Source organism: Notolepis coatsorum (genome assembly GCF_963971535.1).
Source record: "Notolepis coatsorum genome assembly, chromosome: 7".
Classification (NCBI taxonomy): domain Eukaryota; kingdom Metazoa; phylum Chordata; class Actinopteri; order Aulopiformes; family Paralepididae; genus Notolepis; species Notolepis coatsorum.
In genome coordinates, this window is record NC_140171.1 from 51,028,223 (window position 1) to 51,051,684 (window position 23,462).

Below are 23,462 nucleotides of genomic sequence, written 5' to 3' on the forward strand. Positions count from 1 at the left end.
AAGTTGGTTGCCCGCGCTGCCGCTCGTGCACGCTCCTTGGATTTCATTTGGGACGTGGGACGACTGCGCTTGCCTGCGCGTGGGGGCGCGGCCAATCAGAGAAAAGCCGAACACAAGTTGGTTGCCTTTAATATTCACACGTCCGGGGCTGATAACGTTGACTGAGCTGAAGGTCCGTGACACTAAAATGTCCGTGGGGACCCGCCAACCCATAGATAGTTCCAACTCACCGAATTACGTAATCAACCACAATATTTAAACAATGTTAGTCTAAATAAATGTAGACAGATAATGTACGTATTTTAAAAATAGAATGAACAGAGCAGTGTTGTTTTGAAACAGTACAGTGTGTGTGTGTTAGTTTGATGTATGCTGCAATTTATATTGATGGCCTTCTAATTTGTTTATTTATTTATTTTAAATAACAGTGACACTTTTCCCTTTGATAAGAAATCCAGCCATATTCCTTTCATTGTATTTCAAATACTGCACTTTAATTTCAAGCAGAAAACAAATCTTTCCATTAAGAACTGACAATCAGGAATTTAAACATTGTTGACATTGTTTTTTTGTGTTTATATTAAAGAAAGGAAAGTCTAGTGCTGGCTGAGCATATTGTTTGTTTGCACTAAGTTAAAACGTTGACAAATGTAGCCTATATTTTTCAGTTCGGTCTTTGTGTGCCAAACATTATTTAAGGCTGTCAACACTGTAACACTGTAAACCTATTTATTAAAAAAAAATATATATAAATGAGAATGTTTAGATTTTTGAGTGTTACATATTTTTTTATATAAAAAACAACGTATATCGAACCGAACCGAAAACCGTGATCCCAAAACCGTGATACGAACCGAACCGTCCATTTTGTGAACCATTCCACCCCTAGTGACAACGTCCCCCGTTCTCCCCTACTTGGTTATTGCACTTTGCAGCAACACTGTACAATTTGTCTTCTGTTTCTACTCATATTTGTATTTCTGTTTTGTACGCCTGTACACGCATGTTGTATTTCTGTTTTGTACGCCTGTACACACATGTTGTATTTCTGTTTTGTACGCCTGTACTGTTTTGTACGCCTGTACACACATGTTGTATTTCACACAGCCTATTGTGTCCTGCTGCACAACTGTCTTTTTTAGGCAAAGTTTTTAAATTGAACATTAAAAGTAGAATCTGTAATGCTGTCAAATAGTGACCTCTAGGTAAAAGTGCCCCGTTTGGTATTGCACTTTGTTTGCACCTTTTGTTTTGGTCTGATGTGTGGGTTGGAGGTTAGTAACTTGATTTTTTTCAATGTATATACATCACAAAAGATGAACAGAAATACATATATATAAACTCATGGAATTCCCACCTTCTCCCATCCCCCACTCTGCAAGTATCAGGGTCTGTGCATGGGTGATAACTAGTAACTTTTTATACTGTGAGTTTTTCCAGGCCTCCCTTGGCAGAGGCACCCCCTTGCAGTAGCAACCCCTTCCCTATCCCCACTGAAATCCAGCCCACACACAGGCTCTGGGAGTAAGGGAATACAGTAACAGGCAATACAGTAATAGTAAGGATACAAAAAAATCTGTATTCCAATAGAGTTACAGAAAAAGTGTAGTCTAATGACTTCTGTCTCTACAGGAGTGGAATGACTACAGGCTAATGTGGGACCCTGACAAGTACGAAGGCATAAAAAAACTACGTATCCCTTCCAAACACATCTGGCTTCCTGATATAGTGCTCTACAACAAGTAAGTGTTTGTGTGCATACGTGTGTGTGTGTGTGTGTGTGTGTATATCTGTGTGTGTGTGTGTGTGTGTGTGTGTGTGTGTGTGTGTGTGTGTGTGTGTGTGTGTGTGTGTGTGTGTGTGTGTGTGTGTGTGTGTGTGTGTGTGTGTGTGTGTGTGTGTGCATGCAGGTGTGAATTTAGCGACAAACGGAGCAAGTCCTCCCACCAAAAGAAGGCTGCGTCACATTATTTAATCTATGTAACCTATATTGATTGTTCTGTATTACAGTGTTGTGAAACATCTCCCTACATGGAAACATACCGTTGAAAGGCGGAACGGAAATGAGTCTTCCTCCTCCCTCTGCCTACGACATGTGTAGTTATGTGCTACATTTTCTAATATAAATGGATTACAAATAGAGTTATTTAATTCCGTTGAGAGGTATTCCAACACTCCCTTCTGGAACGCTGAAGCGGATAATCTGCAGCTAAAATAAACCTTTGTTTCTATGGTGATTTTTAATTGAGCATTTCTGCGTGTGACATGTTTTTTTTCCAGACAGACCTGGATAGCATTGAGGTAGATGGGAATTAATGATCAGTTAATGACTGTTGGATAATCTGGATTCGTTATCAACTCAGCCTATCACAGGGAAGCATTTGGGGGAAGAATTTCCCTGATTGTTATATTTATTGAGAGGAGGAAAGGGTATAGCTAGCTACCTTCAAACATGGCTTACAGTATTTTGATGGTGATGTCAGGAGAGGTGTGGGGGAGGGGTATGATATGTTTAATATGTACGGTGTATGTGGTCCTTTGAGTTGACCTTTATATTTCACCTTGGCTTGCCTCTCCAGGCTACAGCCCTAACCTCCAAACCCCAACCCACACACACACACACACACACACACACACACACACACACACACACACACACACACACACACACACACACACACACACACACACACACACACACACACACACACACACACACACACACATATTATTATTACCAATACTTGTGAGTACCATTACCTAAATTTAAATTCCCTTACCCTAACCCTAACCACTACACGTCTTAACCCTCAACCTAGCCCTAATTCTAACCCTAACCCTAAGCATAACTCATAACCCAAAAATTACTTTGAGTAGACCTTGGCTTGTCTCTCCAGGCTACAGCCCTAACCTAAGTCAGTCTCTGGAGCGTAAGGGCCCGCGTCCACCTAGCGCATATTTCTCCGTGAAACATGCTGGGAGTGCGCCGGCAGAGCTGGCTTGACGCGCATCTTGTAGATGACAGAAAGAAATCTACAGCCATGCCGCGGTTTTGCACATATTATAGCATATTTGAATAACTTTATTGTATATTAATTATATATATAGTTATTGCCTGACACCACAGTTCGCCCTTTGCTTTTTATTAGCTTTTTAGTAGTGTATTCGTGTAGTTATTATTATTAGTTTTGTCGCGGATCTCAATGGTCTGTGTGGAGACAGCCAGACAGGCAGGCAGCTCCGGTGTCAGGTTACAAGCAGAGTGGTAGATGACTGGCTGTGATTGGTTGTTTGAATATGCGCTCGGCGCACCGCTCTAGAAAAGTTCAGCCAGTTTCAACTCTCTGGCTTGTGCGGCCGCATAAAGGCGCTGAAAAAAGAAGCCGACGGCAGCGCACTTCCTAGAGGCGGCCGCATGGGGCCGCATGCGCTCCCTCCCCATTGTAATACATTGAAAACAGACGCGTGCGGTCCTAAATATGCGCTAGGTGGACGCGGGCCCTAACAGTAAGAAGCATTTTGTATAAAAGTATTCTGTACTTCTGTATGACAACTATTAAAGAAACTTGAAACTCCATACCTCAACCCGCACACACAAACTTACATGCAGATAACAAACACACACACACACACACACACCCACGCGCGGACACACACACCCACGCGCGGACACACACACCCACGCGCGGGGACACACACACACACACACACACACACACACACACACACACACACACACACACACACACACACACACACACACACACACACACACACACACACACACACACACACACACACACACAGGGGTTGAAGTTTGGAGCCTCTGACAGATTTGATGTGGATTTGTTCATGATTTATTGTGATGTTTCTTCTTGACGTGTTTAAAGAAGACTTGTCAAGCCCATGGGGTATTGCCTTGTAATCTCCGGGCTTTACAAATACATTTGATTTGATTTGATTTAGATTTGAAAGGATATTCCATCTCTCCACACAGCAGCATGATAATGTTTGCTAACACGACGTCTCCCTCCTCACAGTGCCGACGGCGTGTACGAGGTCTCCTTCTACTGTAATGCTGTGGTCTCCAACACGGGGGACATCTTCTGGCTGCCGCCGGCCATCTACAAGTCGGCGTGCGCCATCGAGGTCCAGAACTTCCCCTTCGACCAGCAGAACTGCACGCTGAAGTTCCGCTCCTGGACGTACGACCACACCGAGGTGGACCTCGTCCTCACCAGCGACTTCGCCAGCCGCGACGACTTCACGCCGAGTGGCGAGTGGGACATCGTGTCGCTCCCGGCACGCAAGAACGAGGACCCCGACGACATCACATACCTCGACATCACCTACGACTTTGTGATCAAGAGGAAGCCGCTGTTCTACACCATTAACCTCATCATCCCCTGCATCCTGATCACCTCGCTGGCCATCCTGGTCTTCTACCTACCCTCGGACTGCGGCGAGAAGATGACCCTGTGTATCTCAGTGCTGCTGGCGCTCACTGTGTTCCTGCTGCTCATATCCAAGATAGTGCCACCCACGTCTCTGGCCGTGCCACTCATAGGTCAGTGTGTGTGTGTGTATGTATACATACATAATTTATCATATATATATCATATTTCTTACCCAGGTCTGCTGAGCATGTAGGCTCTTTTTCCCTGTTTCACACTGTAGTTACCATACTCACATGGACACCTGGGAGCTGCCCAGTACAACCAGTAAAACCACAGTCTTCTACTGTACTGATGGCCACTGAGGAGCTCCATTGGAGTAGTTGAGATAAACTGGCGTGCTCAAGAGTTTCAAACAGGCGGCCTTCCAGTCACAAGTCATTTTCTCTAACCTTTTGGCTATCGTTGCCCCCTAAAGTGCACCTGTACGCAGGGTGTGCATTTTCAGTTTCGCTGGCCTCTGCAGCTGAAGATGTTCTCTGACCGGTGCCTGAACAGGCCAGAGAATTGGATGCAGCGTGGATCTCGTGAAGAGCGAGATTCAACTTAATTAAGTCAACGCAAATTTCTCTCTGACATGCCAAGAGTTTTACAAAGTAAATCCTCTTCATCAGAAGGCTCTTCGCGGTGCACTGCACTCTCCATGGTGCTGAAAGCGTTGTCTCAAGATTTGTGTTTTGGGAGCGATAAGTGGCCAGTAACAACTATGAAGACATAATAAGCCTACAATTTCTGTTCTGTTCAGCACTGTTTCCGCTGCTATTTGACCTACTTAGCCTACTGTGCTTTTAAGAAAAGTGTTAATTAATCGATGGTTCCTCAATGGGGGCGGTACCCTCCCCCAGGGGGCGTTCATAGAGTGTCTGGGGGCGCTGGGTGCAGAATTGTTGAAAGGGGGGCATTGAAATGCTCAAAGGGGAGCGGCTAGGTTTTTTTTTCTTCATTAATTTATAATTGCTTTAATATTGCCAGTTTAATCGTCCCAGCAGGTTCATATACACTTACACTTTACACATAACAGCACACTTCCATCATGTTCACTTGCCTGCCCATCAGCTATGTAAATTAAGAATGGAATTATGCAATCTGGTTTTTGAGCTTTTAGGGAAATAAATTGCAGATCTATTATGGCATTTATTTGTTTATAAGCAATTACTACCATGATTAGAACATAAACATAATTCTACACCAGACCAATAAGAATCAGGGCCAGAGCTTATTGGGATGCTATTTTTGCTGTGTATTTTGTGTGTATTTTGTAGGGCTTTCCCAGACTAAGGATTTGGATGGTCGACTATTATTGGTCAAAATTTGCCGTTAGTCGACTATTGGTCGACTTAAAAAGAAAAAAAAAGTATAATATTTGTAATTTATTTTAACTTTTTTTTTATTTTTTATCATTCCATTTGGGCTGTGGGGGGTGCTTAATGTCTGAGGGAGTCGACTGATGGCTTCTTGTCCTCTGCAAAAGCATGCAATTGGTCCACTGATGGATACATCTTGATATTGTCTAGTCTAGTGGGTTCATTAGATAGGTGAAATCCTCTTTCAGTGCCTCTGTGCCTGTTTTCGTAGGCGGTTAGCCTCTGGTATGCGTGCCATTAGCGTTAGCCATGCTTCTAGGCCTCTTTTCTTTTGGAAAGAATGATACAATTTTTTTAAATTATATACATTTATTTTTTATTTTTATATATTCGACTAAGAGGTTGGCCAGTCGACTACGGCTCCTTTCGACCGATTAGTCGACTAATCGACTAATAGGGGTCAGCCCTTTGTGTGTGTGTGTGTGTGTGTGTGTGTGTGTGTGTGTGTGTGTGTGTGTGTGTGTGTGTGTGTGTGTGTGTGTGTGTGTGTGTGTGTGTGTTGTGTGTGTTTGTGTGTGTGTGTTCACAAGATTCACGCATTCATGCAGATCAAGCCAATAACAGAGCTGTTGTGCGCAATTGGAGAGGGGACCCGTATTCAGTGCACCCACACATAACCCTGTCATCGTTAAGTGAGCTCACATTAAACAGAATACTTGGCAGCATTGCTCATACAAATGCATGGCTATTAATACGAAATTTAGAGGATTTAGCCAAGGCCTTTAAATCACCTATTCCATGATTAATTGGTATAGACTTCTAGCCAAGAAAGCCAAAACATTTTATGAGCTCACTGTCCCACGTCAAATAGCAGTTTGGGACTTTAAGGGGATACACTACAGGTGAATAGGGTAAAAAAATTTACTAATAGATATCACAATGAAACTTCCCCAGTTGATTAAGACAAGACTTTTTTGTATTACAAGTTTTCTGAAATTGTATGTTTAAATATGCAAATGAGGCATGCTCTACTTAAATATGCACTAATTTGCATATAATTCCAGGACAGAAATCTGAACATTGGATAAAGCCATTTTCAAAATTATAGTTTCATTTTGTTGACATATTAGAGCCAAATGTTATTACAGAGGGGATTTTGGATATCTCTTTTTATCACTCCATAAATCAGAAAATACTCCATTCAGTCCATTTTTATGGTAAAATTCCATATTTCGCCATGTTTTTAGGAATAAAATGTGATATAAATCAGGGTATGAATGCGATATCAACAAACCCTTCTGTAAATACCTTCAGAACATAGATATGAATAGAACTGGAAGGTTTGGTGTATGTGAGTGCTACTGAAGTGGAGATTTCTGGCTCAGAGTATGAGGAAAAACTCTTAAAACTAATTTTTGGGAAAACGCCTTCAAAGTTCTGTATTGTAAAATGCCATAATTTTTTTTTAAACAGATATTTACAAACACAATACCTAATCAAACCATTAGTAATAGACAACCTAAACACATGCCTGATAACTGAATAATAATAATGATGTTATTGAACTGAACAGAACTACACACAGGCTACAAACAGTGTAGTACAGTGTAGTACCCCCTAATAGGCAAAACATATTTGAATAGATATCACTATGAAACTTTCCCAGTTTGTTATGTACATATAAACTAAGAAAAAATATATTGCAAGTTTTCTGAAATGTATGTTTATATATGCAAATGAGGCACTTCCCCATTAAATATGTGCACATTTATGGATGCAATAAGGCAAAATGAAGTAAAATCAACAACTAAATGTGTGTTATTGACGTTTTATTGTCACTAGTTTCATAGAAGACATGTTTAGGAAGCAAAATATAACAAAATCTCAAAATCAACAAAAAAAGTATATTTGACTATTCACCTGCAGTGTCTCGCCTGAACAGCTGAGATCATAGCTGATTCATGGCAAATCTACCATGTCTACAGTAAGGCACACATTTTAGTGCAAATTACCTACTGTATTCTGGTGAAGACAAGTCCCCTGATCAAATTAATCCAATGTGATGCAAATCCCAGTCATTTCAGGGACAAAATTGGCTTCACGGGTCCATTTATCCTTTCTTTGAGGCAGTGCACCCTGTTATTAGTCATTATTCTGATGTTATTTTTTACATATTAGCCTCCATAAACTCAAAGTGCACATCATAATGGGTCAAATCTAGGAGCATGTGAAGTCAAGTTCAATATCAGGACACCTTGGTAAAATCATATGTGCCGAAAATGTAAGTCCCATTGGTTGCATTGAGTTGAGGGGGCGTTATGGGACCTGAACATTAGATAGGGGGGCATTGGGCCAAAAAAGGTTATGAACCACTCATCTACAGTAATTGCGTATATATTTAGATCAAATGCTTTATACATTTTGTGATAAAAAAAGGCTTTTCTTCCACTTAGACCCACTTGGATGCATCACTCTCACCCTAGTGACGGCTGATATACATTGCACTTTGTGTCTTTTATTATCTGTAGTTACTAACCTGAATATTCAAATAACTGCATACATTCTATTTGTCTGACCATGAAACATTGAAAAAACTTTGAAACTCAGACAGACCATTCACAGTGTGTGGGAGAAACAGAATATTAAATGTTTTGTTTTATCGTTTTGTTGTGTACAAGCTTAACCATCTGAAAATAATGGATGAAAAAGTAACAGGGGCCACCAAATTATGCTTGCCTTTGAGTTATTAATGTGATGTTTTTTTCTATAAAAGTCAGTTAGATGAGATAGAAGCATCAGTTGGAAGTATCTGTCATATCACATCATTCTTTTTCTTTCATATTTTAAGTCACTGGTAATTTACTGACAACACAGAATGGTTAATTTGGTAAACTTAGATCAGCTTTTACTCCTGTGCCATTCAGTAGTTTCTGCCACAGAGTCCTTCATTACCATGGCAACCACTCAATTCATGATTCCCAGCGTTTTAGCAGAGATCATGATTAATCTAAAATATATTTAAAACTCATATTTCACCTCGAACTGCAGTGAATTACACATTTCCTCAACATAGAATCACGTTTAAGTATTTTCTCTGAATCGTTTTGTTTTGTAGCAAGTACTTTCTTTGTTGCCGCCATCTTCAGTGTTAAGTGTTTCTCCGTCCCTAATGTCCCTTCTTTCCCAGGTAAATACCTGATGTTCACCATGGTTCTGGTAACATTCTCCATCGTGACCAGCGTGTGTGTGCTCAACGTGCACCACCGCTCCCCCTCTACCCACCACATGCCGGACTGGGTCAAGCGCTTCTTCCTGGTCCGCCTGCCCGCCTTCCTGCTCATGAGGCGCCCGGGCTCCTCCAACGTCCGCGAGAAACTCCGCCGGAAATATGCCAACCGGAACGCTGCCGGGAACAACGACAACAATGCCCGGAGCGGCTCGGAAAAGAAGCAGTATTCCGACATCAAGCTAGGAGGCATCCGGACTGATGCAGACTCATTCTACATGAACGAGGACTCTTCTCGGAAGTTTGGCTCATGGAAGGTGGGCGACATTCCGGATGGAGGTGGTGGGATTCCGGAATTCCGGAGGCGCGTGACGGTCCAGTGGGATGCTGATGTGGAGGAGGCCGTGGATGGAGTGAGATACATGGCTGAACACATGAAGACAGAGGATGATGATGAAAAGGTGAGGAATGAAAGGGGTGGTGGAGGAGGAAAGAAGGAAGGGAGGGTGGAAATAAGGAAAGGAGGAAGGAAGGGAGTGATTGAGGGAGGTAACAAGGATGGGAGAGAGGAAAGAAGGAAGGGAGGGAGGAAAGAAGGAAGGGAGGGAGGAAAGAAGGAATTGAGGGAGGGAGGGAGGAAGGGAGGGAGGGAGGGAGGAAGGAAGAGAGGGAGGGAGGAATTAATTGAGCTAAGAAGGAAAGAGGGAGGGGGATTGAGGAAAGAAGGAAGGAGGGAGGGAGGAAATAAGGTAGGAAGAGAGGGAGGAAGGAATGGTGGGAGGAAAGAAGGAGGGAGGGAGAAAAGAAGGAAGGAGGGAGGAAATAAGGAAGGAGGGAGGGAGGGAGGGAGGAAGGAAGGAAAGAAGGGAGGAAGGGAGGAAGGAATGGAGGGAGGGGGAAGGAAATACATGTTTAGAAGTTTATCAGATGAACCAAAACTGTTTCAGAAATGTCTTCTTTGAAGTTGGTAATTTGCATACTGATATTTTACACAAACACAGCCACTTTTTAATTTTATTTTTTAATTTAAATTTTTTTGTACACATTTAACCCATTCCCTGCCACCACGTTGATCATCTTATACCATTCTCTGCCAGTACTGTACGTCTATGGAGATGTTCACCTTCTTTGCAGGGCTATAACTTTTTAAATTGTATTGCTAAATTGACATTACTATGGCCCATTCAACATCGATTACCTATCGTTCAGGATGTAGGAACGTTTGACTTTTTCATTCACACATTCATACGAAAATACCGTCTAGAGTATAAATATGTTTTTATCGTTTTCTGCAGTATTTCCCAGAACGTGAGATATAGGCACAAATGCATATATTAGATCATCAAATGCAGTTTGATACCGATCGACGCTATATTAAAAATGTCAACTGTACATGGTCATGACTGATCATGCACGGGTGAACGGAGGGGGGGGGGGTCGTTTATAATTCTTTGATAGTCGTTAGATGCTTCATGTAGTATGGGTGATATATTGATCAGAGCAGTTTGTATCGAAAATGATAAACAAAAACGCTGAAACTCACGTCAGTCTCCTCGTAACGTTGGGCGATGAGAGTGGAGCAAACAGATCCCAGTTATGTGGTGGGGATCTAGGCGATCCATTTCCGGTTTGTATATTACTAATACACGCCCAAATCATGTAGATTATTGAGTTATGGCAAATATCCATATCCACGGTGTGTGTATTGAGTCCCAGGACGCTAAAACGAGTGGCCGGACGGAATTAGGGGACGGACCGAGCTGCAACGGGCATTTCCGGTTTGGCAACTCGCCGATCAGCCACCAGGTGGCAGTATTGAAGCGTTGCAGAGTTGTGCTGAGTCCATCAGCATCTGACAAGGCTCCGTGAGTGGAATATGAATACCATGGCGAAAATATGAAATTATGATCAGAATCACGTCGTACGCCATTATTGGCAGAATTCGCATGAACTTGAAACCCTTCGTACGACGTTATTGGCGGGAAAAGGGTTAATATGAATACATTCTTTATATTTGTCCATGCCTTACACCACTCATTTGATTTATGCTCCAGACACATATGATATATTGTACCAAAAACTTTAAACACTTAAATAATTTAATCCGACTTCCGGTTTAGCATCAGCATGTAGTGGTCGCATTGGTCAGAGCTCCTCTCCCGATATTTTTATTTTTGCTTCAAAAACCACTTTTTACAACACCAATATGTTTAAACCTCGACGTATATATCAACTGAGATCTTCAACTAACTATATCGACAGAAAGAATCAACATGACAACAAGGAAAGAAACAAAAAAGAAACGTGCAGCCAAACTAACAACAGAAGATCCGCCTGTGGATACGAGCTCCGTGCGGGAAATAGCAAGAGAAATCGAGAAAAAAACAGCTGATATTGCCACCTCTTCCATCGTCCCAGCCACCTCATCCGATATTGATTCTCTTGCCTGTTCCATAGATTCTCTTGCTAAGCTAATAAAGATCCTAACCGATAAGGTTGATAAGGTTGACGCTAAGGTTGAGAAGGTTGACGCTAAGGTTGATAAGGTTGACGCTAAGGTTGACGCTATCAAAGAATCTATCGAATCCAAAATCGAAGATTTAAAAGCAGCGGCTGCAGAACAAATCGAACGCACTACTGTAGTTGAAGCCACCTTGGTTGAACACACACTGAGATTCATTAGGGGCGTTGGGGCTTTACATGACGGCATCGTGGAACTAACGGAGAAGATAGAAGATGTCAACGGGAAGCTAGCGGATAAGATATATGACAACAACGAGAAGCTAACAGCTAAGATATTTGAAATCGAACGTCATTCCCGTAGATTTAATATCCATATAGTGGGACTGGATGAATCAGTTAACTGCACAAACGACTCATTCGCGACAGTGTTAGCTCAAATCCTAGGACCAGATATCCTCTCTACACCACCTATAGTGGATCAGCGCTACAGAATTGGCATTCCGAGACAACAACAGCAATAAATCGAGGGTGATTATTGCTAGCCTACGTCAAGCTGGAATAAGAGATACGATTATTCTGGCGGCACGAAAGAAGAGGGGAACTCTGCAACACAACGGGAAACTAGTGTATTTCTACAAGGATTTTTGCCGCGAGGTTGTAACCCTACGAGCCTGTTACAAGTCAGTGATGTCTCATCTTTTTGAGAAAAAATTCCAACCCACACTACGTTACCCAGCGAATCTTTCCATCATGGATAAAAATGGAAAAAGGGTCCGGCTCTACTCGACTGAAGACGCAGAGGATTACATGAGGGACCCACAATGCGGAGGAGGCTAAGTCTTATTCTTATTTTCTTTTATTTTTTTTGATAACTTTGTTATAACTTAGACACCAAAAACGGCATCAAACAAGCTTTGATAACATTGATGTAGAAATAGGTTAATATGTGACGCTAGATACTATATTTTTGTAAAGGTTCGCTGTTTGGGCCCGCTAGATTTATGGGTTTTGTGCAAGTCATGATTTGTTGTTGACATTTTGGAATACTCTGGACTTTTTCAACGCTCTGTGTCATATTGGAATATTCTGGAATAATATCACTCTATGGCATGCAGAATGCCCTGGAACATAAACAACAATTTGTGACCATACACAAGAATCATATCCGGAAGAACAACAGCCTTCACAGCGGAATACTGCCCACCCCTGTTTGGGGGACGAACTGCATACACGTATTTAAAACCTTCCTTTTCATCTAGGTGTTTAAGCTTGGCAAAGTAATTTTAAGATTTAAGCAGATGTTCTCTACTTTTTGAGGTTTCTATAATTTAATTCTATACATCTTTTTGATTCTTCTGTGTGTTTAACCTATACATGTTAGTATAAGGTTTAAGTGAATATACTATGATATTTGAGGCATATTTAATTTTTTAATTTTATTATTTTAACGGGAGAGTGGCTAGGCCACGGGTCACATTCTATTAAGGTAGAATTTAAAGTTTTAGATCCTATGGCAATTTGCATAGGAAAGTTAAGGATAAATGGCTCATTCTGGGCTGACTGGTCGTGTAAGGGAGGGAGGGAGGGGGGAATAGGGGATTATATGTATATATGTATGTTTTCAAGCTCGGCTCTCAACAGGACCTCAATAATTGGATATATATCTATTGTGAATTGGTACTCCAGATGAATTATACACAAGAATACAACAACATGTTTAGATTATGGTTAGTTTGAATATAATGATTTGGAATACTGGGGGACTAAACAAACAACATAAACGCAAAAGCGTGCTTACACTGATGAAAAACAAACAGGTTGATGTGGCTCTTTTAAGCTAAACGCACTTTTTAGTGGATGACAATGTAATGCTAGCGGACTAAATATATCATAACATTAGCTACTCATCTTTTGGAACAAGATCCCGTGGGGTTGCTATAGTCTCGAAACGGAAGTTGAATATTGAATTGTTGGACATATGGTCTGATGTGGATGGTCGAGTAACCATAGCTAAAATAGAATACAGTAACAGGAAAATCACGTTGGTAGCGGCTTATGCCCCAAATCTTTACGACGCTAACTTGTACGCTACACTCACTAGAGCAATGTTGAACCTTCCTGAGTATTCATTTATAATTGGCGCGGATTTTAATGCTATTTGGGATCCCGTGATGGATAAATCTAATCCCACCATTTCCAATGATCAGAAACATGCATCTAATGCACTAAAGGATTGGGCCAAGAATACAGGTGTAAATGACCTATGGCGATTGCTCAACCCAACGGCCCGAGAGTACTCTTTTCGCTCTGCAAGACACAAGACATTTTCCAGAATAGATTATGTTTTTGCATCCCCTAGACTATTTGATAACTATGACGTGGAAATGGTGCCCATCAGATCACAGCTATTTACTCCTGAAAGGTTCATTTGGTAGACTGTCATCCCGAGCCCCAAGATGGCGATTTAACTCGACACTGCTGAAAAACAATGAATACATTATACAATTCAAAGTTGAACTTATTAAATTCCTGCGGAGTAATGCGGGTTCGGTACAGGACCCCAGAATGTTATGGATGTCGGTAAAGGGTTTTTATCAAGGATTACACTACGGTCTTTGCCTCCAACCTACGCAAGAATCGTTGTTCAAAATTGGTAGAGCTGGAAACGCTTTACTCGTCGTTATTCTCCTCTTTACAATACAACTACTCGGTTCGATTGGAGTCTCAAATTAATGTGTTAAAAAAAGAGTTTAACTCCATTTTAAGACAACAATCTGAATTTCAAATACGTAGCACAAGACAACATTATTACTTTCATGGTTCTAAACCAAGTCACCTACTAGCTATGAAGATACGATCCAACGCAAAATGTGCAGATATCCCTACTATTAAGGACCAATAAGGACTTGTTACAGACCCCAAAAAAATTAACGGGACTTTCAGAGAGTTTTACTCCAACTTGTACAAATCAGAAATGGTTTTCGATCAAAATAAACTGGATACATTTCTTAATAAAATTAACCTACCTAAACTCTCAGTGGAAGACGCTAAACAGTTAGATACACCTATTACACTAGAGGAACTTAGGGAGGCTATATCTGAAATGCAAATTGGTAAGGCTCCTGGATGGGATGGTATCCCACCAGAACTGTACCTCTCATGTTGGGATGTAATTGGACCCCTATTACTTGATATGATTTTATACTCAATCAAAGAGGGGAACTTCCCCAGGGACGTCAATATGGCACTCATATCTGTCCTCCTTAAAAAGGACAAAGAACCCACCGAATGTGGTAGTTATAGACCCTTAAGTCTCCTCGGAACCGATCTCAAGCTGTATGCTAAGGTACTAGCCATCAGACTTCAAAAGCATATGACATCTTTAGTTCATCCTGATCAGACTGGCTTCATAAAAGGCCGCCTGATCACGGATAATATAAGACGGTTACTACATGTGTTAGACCCCAGCAAGGATGCCATTCCACCTACAGCTGTATTATCATTGGATGCGATGAAAGCTTTTGATAGGTTGGAATGGTCTTATTTATGGGCAGTACTCGGAAGGATGGGGTTAGGAAACGGATTCATTAATATTATAAAAGTATTATACAAAGACCCATCGGCCATGATTATAACAGGTAGGGTTGCCCTCTTAGTCCCGGACTATTTGCTCTATCCTTAGAGCCTTTAGCACAGTATATAAGACAATCCCAATCCATAGAGTCAATCTCAATTAAGGGCACACAGCATCATATTAGTTTATATGCGGACGACGTAATATTGTTCATGCAAAACCCTACCACCTCACTGCCTCATCTTCTCAAGCTGATTGATGATTTTGGCAATCTATCAGGATTTAGGATAAACTGGCCAAAGTCGGCCTTCCTCCTACTTAATGTCTCTGCGAAGGCTACAATCCTTCCAGGAAATATACCAATGGTAGAACACTTTAGATGTCTTGGAGTTGAAATATTCCCTACTATATGCCAAACGGTGAAGTATAATTATACAAGACTCCAAGATAGGATCACAAATGACTTTGACAGGTGGTAAAAACTTAAAAACTCAGTACAGGCCCGAGTATCAATAGTTAAGATGGATGTTTTACCTAGAATCAACTTCTTTAGCTCAATGTTACCGTTACCCCCCCCCCCCCCCCCCCCTGCTGGTTACTGGAAAAAATTACACTCCACCGCATACAAATTTATTTGGAACAACAAACCTCCACGAATAAAAAGATCCACCGCACAGAGAAACAAAGCCGATGGAGGTTTAGCATTTCCAGACTTCTACCACTATTTTAAAGCGTTCTCTTTAAGACCACTGATCACCTGGTTTGATTCTCAAGCATCTGTATCCTGGAGAACATTAGAAGAAAACATAGTGGCACCACATAGACTGCAGGATATAGTATACACCAAATTATCAATTAAGCAATGCGACTTGAAATTTGGCCCTCTTATTACACATGTGATTCGGATATGGCGTGACACACAGAAAAAATCTATTAACCAACATAAATGGCATAGCCATTCTCCCCTATTCAATAACAATGCACTCCTTATTGCACAACGACCTATCAGATATCCCAAATTGGAAAAGCAGGTCATACATACATTGGGAGATATCTTCAACGAACGGGGTTTCTGTAGCTATCATGAAATTCATAACAAATTTAACCTCACCAGCTCCACTTATTATTTCTATATACAGTTATTAGCAACTTTGAAGGCTCATGGAGTCCCATTAAAGATACCACTTGAGCACCACAGATATCACAAATTCTTCTATGAAAGGGAGACATCGAGAGGCTTTGTATCAGACTTTTATCATCACTTACTGTGAGGTTTTGTCCGCTGCTCACCTACTCTCTCTGTTCCTTTAAGCCTACTGTTAAGGAATTCCCTTCTCACTCACCTCACTAGCCCCCACCCTCGCGTTCGTTACTCTCGTTTGCTCTCAGCGGCCACACCTTGGACTACCTGTCATTGTGTGTTTGATTGGTCTTGTGCCGAACACACACTTTTAGTTTCAAGTATCAATTACCTTCACGCACCTGTGGTGCATTCTAATTAGTTCCCCTGTGGGCTTTAAGTACCTGGCTCTTCCCCTCTGTTGGTCGTCGGGTCATGCCGTAACATGCCGTTTCATTCGGTATCATATTCTCTATCACCAGGACTCCTTCGGGAGGCCTCTGTCTGTTTATGCTGTTTTCATCTCCGGCGTGACATGCGCTCCAGCCTTCGCCTCCTGTCGCCGTTGCCTGAGGTAGACACTGGACTGCGCTCTCTAGACTTCCACGGGAGGCTTCCCAGTGTTCCACTTCAGACCCCCGCGCAGCAGACGTCCTGACGCTCATCCAGACCTCCGAGCCTGGCGCGCTCTTCCGCGCAGACGCACCGCCAGATGCGCCCTCCGTACCGGCGCGCACTCCAACCAGGCGCGCATCCAGACCTCCACGCAGCAGATGCGCTCTTCACTCCAGGCGCGCATCCAGACCTCCACGCAGCAGATGCGCTCTTCATTCCAGGCGCGCATCCAGACCTCCACGCAACAGATGCGCTCTTCACTCCAGGCGCGCATCCAGACCTCCACGCAGCAGATGCGCGCTTCACTCCAGGCGTGCACCCCTCAGACCTCCGCGCCTGATGCGCCCTTCGTACCGGCGCGTACTCCAAGCAGTCGCGCACCACTCAGACCTCCGCTTGGACAACCGGTTCCCCGGTGGCGACGCTCTCGCCCCGTTCTGTTCCAACGCTCTTTACGCACAACGCCTGGGTGAGTTTTTTATGACTGTCTTTGATCCAATTCCGTTTTTCGTGTGTTTATAAAACACTGAAGATTTCCAGCTTTTTATCACTCACCCAGCGTTTTAGCCTTTTTTGGATTGTTTTCATTGGGATAATATTTTGGCCTTTACATCGCCTCACTGTGTGTTTTCACACCGAAGATATTTATCACGTGGTTTTGTGTTTGGGACGTTGACTCACTGTGTGTTTACACACCGAAGATATTCATCACGTGGATTTGTGTTTGGGACGTTTACTCACAGTGTGTATATACACCGAAGATTCTCTCACTTGGATAACTCTGTTTTTGGTTACAAGTCACCTCTCCTGTCACCTGCTCTGTTCCAACTGCACTGAGTTAACCCTCTCCCTCTCTCCCTCTCGGTTCCGTTTACCCACCTGCCGAGAGAAGTCTGCAGAGCGGCTCTGATGTTCCCACCTGCTTCCCCAGACTACCATCCCGGGAGAGGCTGCAGAGCAGCAACTTCATTAATGCTTTTTCCTAGGCCTTACCCTGTTTTCTCTGTCCCAGTATGCAGCTCCAGCCCTCGCCCTGTTCCAAGGCCTTACCCTGGTTTTCCCTAGTCCTCCTAGTCCTCCCTATCTTGTCCTCCCAGTCCTCCCTGTCCCCAGCCCGCCTCCGCGGGCCTCTGTCCCTGTCTCCCCTCTCTAGTCCTCCTAGTCCTCCCTGTCCAGTTCCTCCTAGTTCCTCCCTGTTCCTGCCTTGTCCCTTGCCCCGGCCCTGTTTTCCTTTAGCCTTCCCTTTGCCTTCCCCTTAGCCAGCTCGCCTCTTAAAGGCACTGGGCCTTTCCCTTTTCTTGTTTATCCAGTATTGGTGTTCTCCCTTAAAGGGACAGTGCCTTTTTTCTGATTGTTTTCAATAAATGCCCGTTCTTGGCTTACTCTCATACCTGTCTTGTGTTGTGCGATTGGGGTCGGTTACAAACCATAACACTTACTTACGTCTTCGTATGGAATCCTTCCCCTAGACTCAGTCTGGAGGAGGGATATACCAGACTTGGAAGTAGATTTTGATTGGCAAGAAGTCTGGGCAAACGTTCGACTAGCGTCACGCAACCCGGATCATCAACAGATTAATCTTAATTATATTCATAGGACTTACCTGACTCCTATAAGATTGAACCGAATGGGGCTTAAACAAGACTCTCTATGCTCCTTGTGTCTAAGGGGTGATATCGGTACATTTATACATATGTATTGGGAATGCCCCCCTGTTAAGATATTCTGGGAAGACGTAACCACGCAATTATCAGAATTTTTATTTCTGACCATACCTGTACTGCCTTCTGTATTGTTGTTGAATGATGTTTCTCAGTTAGCAGCCTCTATACAGCTAAAGAGACAAATTTTGTCCGGTTTTACGGCTGCTAAAAAGCTGATAGCATCACGCTGGATTCAACCGGATAAAATGTGCCGGAAGGTATGGGTTCTTACCTATCTCGATGTGATTTATCTAGAGATATCTACAGCAAGAATTTTAGGTGTCAATGAAGCCAGCATTGCAATCTGGTTAGAAGTGGTGGAGAGAATAAAGGTTAGCATATGAATTGTAATCCCTGGTTAGAAACGAAAACATTTATGGATTATCCAAGGGGGGTCCTGAGGGGGGGGGGGAAGAAGAGCGAGCAAGAGCATATGTATGTATTGTATTGTATTGCAAGTATTATGTATATATCTCGTAAACTACATTTATATTGATTCAAATACTGGAATGTATAGTCCTGTGATTTATTGTGGATATTTACTGTTAAAGGGGAACTATTTTACTATTTCTTTCACTATTTGGGCACTTTTACACAATTCCTGTGAGTCTATGGAACACCTCTGTAATATATATATATTTTTTTATTCATTGTTTTGTATTTCTAATCAAGTCCTCAAAAACAGCATTTTTCTACCTCAAGATCTCGAGCTGTTTTGAGCCTGGGCTCCTAAACCACTGCGCCGGGCCGGCCCCCTTGAACATTAACATGCAGCAGTGACTATATGACATCACATATAGGGCACATTTTCAGACGACTCAGTTCAGTGAGGGTGAATATTGTGAGAGGAGAATTGGAAGAATGCGCCAATATGAGAATTTTGAGACATAGATCATATTAATATAAGTTCACATAGCTAGGAAACAATGCTAAACACTCAAAAAGGCCATTTATAAGATAGTTCCCCTTTAATGCTTGTATGTCTAGTTTTATGTCATGTCAAAAAAATAATAAAAAGATTTGTTCACAAAAAAAAAAAAAAAATTATTCATAGAATACACAAGAATGTGTCTGGATTTGTGATGAAAAGCTGACATATGGGAAGGAGGTGGTTCGAGGTGAGCAGGGAGGATTGAAACGGCAAGGAAACTTGTTTAAATGATATATTCTGCCTTCTTTCTCTCTACTGTCTATCAGTAATCAGTAGGGGTGTAACGGTACGTATATTCGTCCCGCAAATTTATGGTACGAGCATCACAGTGCGGTACGTGCAGCCATACGAAGAATATGTCTCATACCACTAGGTGAAACTAGGGTTCCACATTTTACAAATCTATGCTCAATATCTTTACTTTACTTTACACTAGCTTACATTGATCTTTAATGTTGAATATTAAGCTTGTATTGCCAAATTTAGATGATGAATAAAACATTGAAACTTGTAAACGCACATACAATGACAATCGGACAGAACAAATAACAACGCGCACTGACCCTCTGCACTGCAGGCTGTTTCTACCCTCCCCTTACTACAGGTGTCGGGTGTCCCTAACCATGAATGAATTATATCATCTTTGTAACACAGCAGGGTCATTACAATTTTACAGTTTTCTTTCATTTTCTTGTTCGCCCAATAATGTTAACGAATGGAAAGACACACACACAGACACACACCAAGTTGGTGTGTCACCAACACACACCAAGTTGGTGTGTCACCAACACACACGCCAACCTTCTCCCACGGACATTCTCTCACAGCTGATCGAAGAAGAAAAAAAGCAATACATACTTTTCCGGACTGATCATCTGAGCTCCTTTCCAGTTGAACTGCTACTGTGTTTAAATCCAAAATATTGATAAATCCTCTGCCATTGTTGTGTAACATGTCATCTGTTCTCTAGTCTTCAGTCTCGGCTTCACGTGCAGTTAAATCCTCTCTACAAGTGAAACTGAAATTGAACAAGCCTACGTTGTTAAGGGGGCAGTAGGCAATTAATTTACTCAGTGGATGCCTGAACACAGAATGACACCAGTATCACTGACTACCACGGCAAGCCTATAGAAAATTATTCTATAAAATAATTATAATTATAATAATTATTATAAATATATAATCATAATTATAAATATTTTTTTCTTGTTGTACCGAACTCGTACCGAACCGTGATTCAATACCGAGGTATGTACCGAACCATGGCTTCTGTTTACCGTTACACCCCTAGTAGTCAGTCATCTCTTTTCTTCTATAAATATGACGTATCTTGAGAAAGTCCTCCACTCTAACTTAGACACACACACATGCACCTGCAAACTTCTACCATCTACTGTCCTTCCAGAGTTCTCCACAATTAATTTATATACAGTGCAGTCCATATACGTTTTATGTTGTTGTTTTGTCTCTGTACTCATTGGACCTCATTCACCAACATTGTCGTAAGTTTCCTCATATGACAACCTCGTTGGAAGTTCGTAAGAGTAAAGGCTCCCACAGAGTCGGGCGTACTGTGAGCGGACCGGACTCCGCGCGGCATGACCGCAGTCGTTTGAGGTTTCATAGTCAAGCGTACCACCGCGTACCAATGCCAGTTTACTACATTTAATGCAGGTCGATGTGTACCAACACGCCGAGCAGCCTTTTGCGGGACACCGGTGCGCGGCGTGGACATCCGCGGAAGCCTTTACTACTGTAGGGCAGCGCATACAGTATCTGCAATCTCCTAATAAAACAAGTCATTACAATAATATAAGCCTACTGTTCATTCATTATGCACATAGGCTATACAGTACGTGTGTGTGTGTGTGTGTGTGTGTGTGTGTGTGTGTGTGTGTGTGTGTGTGTGTGTGTGTGTGTGTGTGTGTTGTGTGTGTGTGTGCGCTGAGGCAGGTGGCCAGGAGCGTGCAACAAGACTGTATAAATATGGAATATTAATACAGTCTATAATAAATAAAACAAGTCATTAAAATAATATAAGCCTACTGTTCATTTATTATGCGCATAGGCTATACAGTACGCGTATGGAATATTAATACAGTCTATTCCACTATAGCTATATACACACGATTGGGTTTAGTTCTTATTTATTTATCCACTGTCATTTGCAATGTTGGTGTAGTGCTTTTATTTATTTTTGCACATCACAATGTGTCGTTGAGGCATGATTGTAAATGTAAAGCGTAATTTCTTATCATACAAATATTGTCGTATTTATTATTAGTATGATTATTTAATTCCAAGGATGTCTGTAGAATCGACGTGAACGCAATCACCATGATTCCTCCCAAATAAAACCCGTAAGAACACGGCGCACACCCGGCGCACACTTACGACTGCTCTTCAGCACTCCTAAATCCTGCTCTTAGCTACAAGCGAATCCCCGAGAAGGGACCGTTCGTGAATCCCAAAATCGGCCCAAAAAGGTCTTAAGTGGAGCTATGATGAAATTTTATCTTAACTTTTGTCCGTTGCTGAATGAGACCCATTGTATTTTAAATAGAACAATGACTATGAAGTGCAGCCTTTCAGTTTCATGTGTGTGTGTACATCCATATTAGATGAACTGTGCACATCCATATTAGATGAACTGTGTAGGAATTGTAGCACTTCATATACATAGTTCACCTATTTCAGGGGACCAAAAGTAATTGTACAAATAAAAATGTACTTGAATAAATATGTAATCATTTATAATATTTTAATATTTAATATTTAGTTAGTTAGTATTTAGTTCCAGATCCTTTGGTTCCAAGTCTGTTACCCGTAGGTGGTCATTTGTGAAATTATTTAGTCTTTCCTGCTAACAAAGCAGAGACCAACTCCCCTCAATACATTTTAATGGGACTTAATGGGATTTTAGTTGTACAGTGGACTCTCCATCAGAATACTCCAACTCAGAATACTCAAATGTAGTTAACTTCTTAGTGTTATGTTGTTCAGTCCCTGAGGGTTCAAAGACTAGATAGAAAATAGAAATCATCACCCTCCTGTCACTATACGTGAAAGTACAGATAGGTGCTATTTCAGTGACTTCCATGTGTCCAATTCTACTATGGAAGTCAATGGAGAAATCGGACAGGAAAAATCACTGATACGGCTCTGAATGTCTTCTAATTTATAGTAAGCATTAGCAGTAGCAGAAGAGGAGGACCAAATTGTAAAATGAGGACAAAAAACCCAAAACATGTCAACCACTATGTTTTGGGGAAACAAAAAAACAGTAACACACTGTACTTCTCAACCTGTGGCCAATGATATGACTCAGAGTCAGACTCAGTCTTCACCCTCCAAGTTCAGCATCCCATAATACTCCAATCTGCCTCGGTTCCAGATCATACAGGACTGGAAGTATGTCGCCATGGTGATAGACCGGCTGTTCCTGTGGATCTTCATCCTGGTGTGTGTGGTGGGAACGCTGGGCCTCTTCATGCAGCCGCTGTTCCAGAGCTACAACACGCCCACCGCTGATGATGCAGAGTGAGTGATGCACACACACACACACACACACACACACACACACACACACACACACACACACACACACACACACACGCACACACACACACACACACACACACACACACACACACACACACACACACACACACACACACACACACACACACACACACACACACACACACACACACACACACACACACACAGAAGAGCTGTTCATATGTTATTATGTCAGTTTAGTCAAGAATAATAGTGCAACTTGCAACTCTTGCTTAATGCTCCTAATTTAGTTACTTGATAAATCACATCACGTTTCGATCCCAAACATTTTTTAAAACATGTTTAAAAAAGTGTTGATATATATACTAGGGCTGACCCTAGTCGAAAGGGGCCGTAGTCGACTAACCAACCTCTTAGTCGAATAGTAAAGAAAAAAGATTTTTTTTTTTTTTTATTTATTTATTATTTGATTTTTTTTATCATTCTTTCCAAAAGAAAAGAGGCCTAGAAGCGTGGCTAACGCTAATGGCACGCATACCAGAGGCTAACT

General features: G+C 41.9%; 1 protein-coding gene across 1 annotated transcript in view; it reads left to right on the forward strand.

Moving 5' to 3' along the window:
* Nucleotides 1-22,934, forward strand: part of LOC311232429 (neuronal acetylcholine receptor subunit beta-2-like) — a gene marked incomplete at its 3' end in the record, with an annotated part of 36,453 nt that extends 13,519 nt beyond the window's left edge. The window contains exons 3-6 of the mRNA XM_084319222.1: nt 1,633-1,742; nt 4,041-4,567; nt 8,946-9,445; nt 22,785-22,934. Of these exons, the coding sequence (XP_084175348.1) occupies nt 1,633-1,742; nt 4,041-4,567; nt 8,946-9,445; nt 22,785-22,934 (1,287 nt within the window). The remainder of the gene's footprint in view (nt 1-1,632; nt 1,743-4,040; nt 4,568-8,945; nt 9,446-22,784) is intronic.
* Between the last annotated feature and the right edge of the window lie 528 nt (nt 22,935-23,462).